Source organism: Microtus ochrogaster, chromosome 1 (assembly GCF_000317375.1).
Source record: "Microtus ochrogaster isolate Prairie Vole_2 chromosome 1, MicOch1.0, whole genome shotgun sequence".
NCBI classification, from domain to species: domain Eukaryota; kingdom Metazoa; phylum Chordata; class Mammalia; order Rodentia; family Cricetidae; genus Microtus; species Microtus ochrogaster.
Genome location: NC_022009.1, coordinates 104365499 through 104367737, shown reverse-complemented (window position 1 = coordinate 104367737; position 2239 = coordinate 104365499). Strand labels below are relative to the sequence as shown.

The following is a 2239-nucleotide window of genomic DNA, read 5'->3' as shown; positions in this document are numbered from 1 at the left end:
GCCCGGCTTTTCTTTGTTTTCAAGGTGGTTTCCCAAGTAAACAAAGGTAATGTGGATTGCTTTTCTCAGATACGGTTGTTCTAATATCTGGTTAGTGTGATTAAATATATCCTCAGCCTTTTGTTGCTAATTTTGGTTGGATTAGAGAAATTCTTGAGTACACTTTTCTATTGTAGGCATCTTTCAAATACTATAATAAAATAGCAGGATTTATTCAATATAAAGATCAAATGGTTATTTTGACTCTCGGTATTTGAGTTTCTGATTCACTATTGATTGCTCTTTGGCCTGTAATAAATACATTAAAGAAAGGCCTCATTGATGTTGTTTACTTTTACTCTTCGCTCTTTTACTTTTTGTTCTTTGAGCTTTGAGGGACTTGCCACCCGGCTTCCAAATAAATCCACCTGAAGTCCTATTCTTTCTTATGAGTGCCAAGCCTTAGTTTTGCTTGTTTCTAGTTAACTTTCCTTAACTTAAATTATCCATTCTTCCTTTAGCCTCTGGGCTTTAAACTTTGTCATATATACCTTTTTTTGCTTCTTACTCCCTGGCTTGCTGGGTAGCTGGGTAGCTGGTACTTAGAGTTCTCTTCCCTTACTTGTTCCTAGATATTGCTCCTCTCGTATTTCTCCTTCTATTTATTTTCCTTGACTGCCATTCTCCCAACCCTTCTCCTTCCTCACTGTTGGATGTTCAGCTCTTTAGTAGATCAATCACGTGTTTTAAACAGGGGAAGTAACACAGCCTCACAGTTTAAAAATGCAATATAAAGGAATGTAACACATCTTTACATTACTAAACAAATATTCCATAATCTAAAAAATGTAACTCATCATAAAATAATAATCTACAACATCTGACTCAGAACATCTTTTCCTCATATTGTATAGCATCAATGAATGGAAAAGAAAGTTAGGATCCAAGCAATTTGTCATTGCAGTACCACAATTATTCAATATCAGCCAAATAGGCCTTTCTCCAAATACCTCCCCATGTAGTAAACCTGCATGTCAAGCTGTTAGTATTGCATCTGCACTGAACAAACAAGAGACCCATGAAATCTGCCCTTCATTTTTAGACACCCAATCGTACGTTCAACACATGATGCCCTCATTCAAGGGTAGTCTTCCTCCTTAACTGTACCTTTCTGGAAGCATCCTTACAAACATGCTCAGCCATGTCTGTCACAAGTGGAAGGATTTTAGACAAGTTAACAATGTATACTACTCATCACAGTGGGAACACTGGAAATCATCCCCATATGGTATTGCACTATGATGGTCACATTTTAACATCTGGTCATAAAATATTTTCATTTTTCTAACAGAAAACTCCCCTCTATTTTATAGAAGGTGACTTTTTCTCAGAATTTTGAGGTACAAACTTTTAGCCTCAAGGCTAAAATGAGATTTACAACCATGCAAAAGGTCAGAGATCTCTGTGTTTGCCTCCTTTTGTCACAGATTTCTCTGGTCAGTTTCCTAACTGAGAATTATCCAAAAATATTTGGAGAAGGCATTCCAGTTCATCATGAGAGTCCGTCGATTTGCTCTGATGGGGAGAACACTTACAATGCCCTTGACACTCAAACTGACAAAACTGTGATGGAAGAAAGTAAGCATGAAGAAGACCCCCCGCCCCAGGGGCAGCACGTGCCCCACAGGCAATGATGTACAGCTCAGAAGTCCAACTGCTCCTCTTCACAATGAGGAAGTAGAGGTAAATATAGATGTTCTCTTATCACAACTTAAAAGTTAGACACATTTATACCTAAAAACACCATTTACAACAAGCAGTGATTGGGGGTTTACTAAAACCATTGTAGAGAAAAACATTACCTGTACATTATAGGTGTTTTCCTGTTGGTAGGAACTGCCTATAAATTTTCATTCCTTCTTCGCAGCAGTTCTGAATTTATGTAAGAGGTAAACCCTAGAAGGGGTCAGTGTACTATTATTAAGTGTATGTGAAGAAAGGTCACTTACCTTGATATCTTGACTTCTGAACTGATTTTTCCAATACTTAGAATAGCCACTCAATTTTGCCATCAGGTTATCTCTGTGTAACGGCCCTGGCTATCTTGAAACTTGCTTTGTAGACTGGGCTGGCCATAAACTCACAGAGATATTCTTGACTCTGACTCCTGAGAACTGGAATTAAAGGTGTATACCACTATGCCTGTCTCTTTTGTAAGTTTTAAGATAGCATATTACACCCATGGAATGAAGCAGACACT

General features: G+C 37.8%; 1 protein-coding gene across 1 annotated transcript in view; it reads left to right on the top strand.

The window, feature by feature from the left end:
• The window catches only part of LOC102000838 (rho GTPase-activating protein 20-like), a 19257-nt gene that overhangs the window by 9962 nt on the left and 7056 nt on the right, over positions 1-2239 (top strand). The window contains 2 exon segments of the mRNA XM_026786029.1: positions 1467-1652; positions 1654-1722. Of these exon segments, the coding sequence (XP_026641830.1) occupies positions 1467-1652; positions 1654-1722 (255 nt within the window).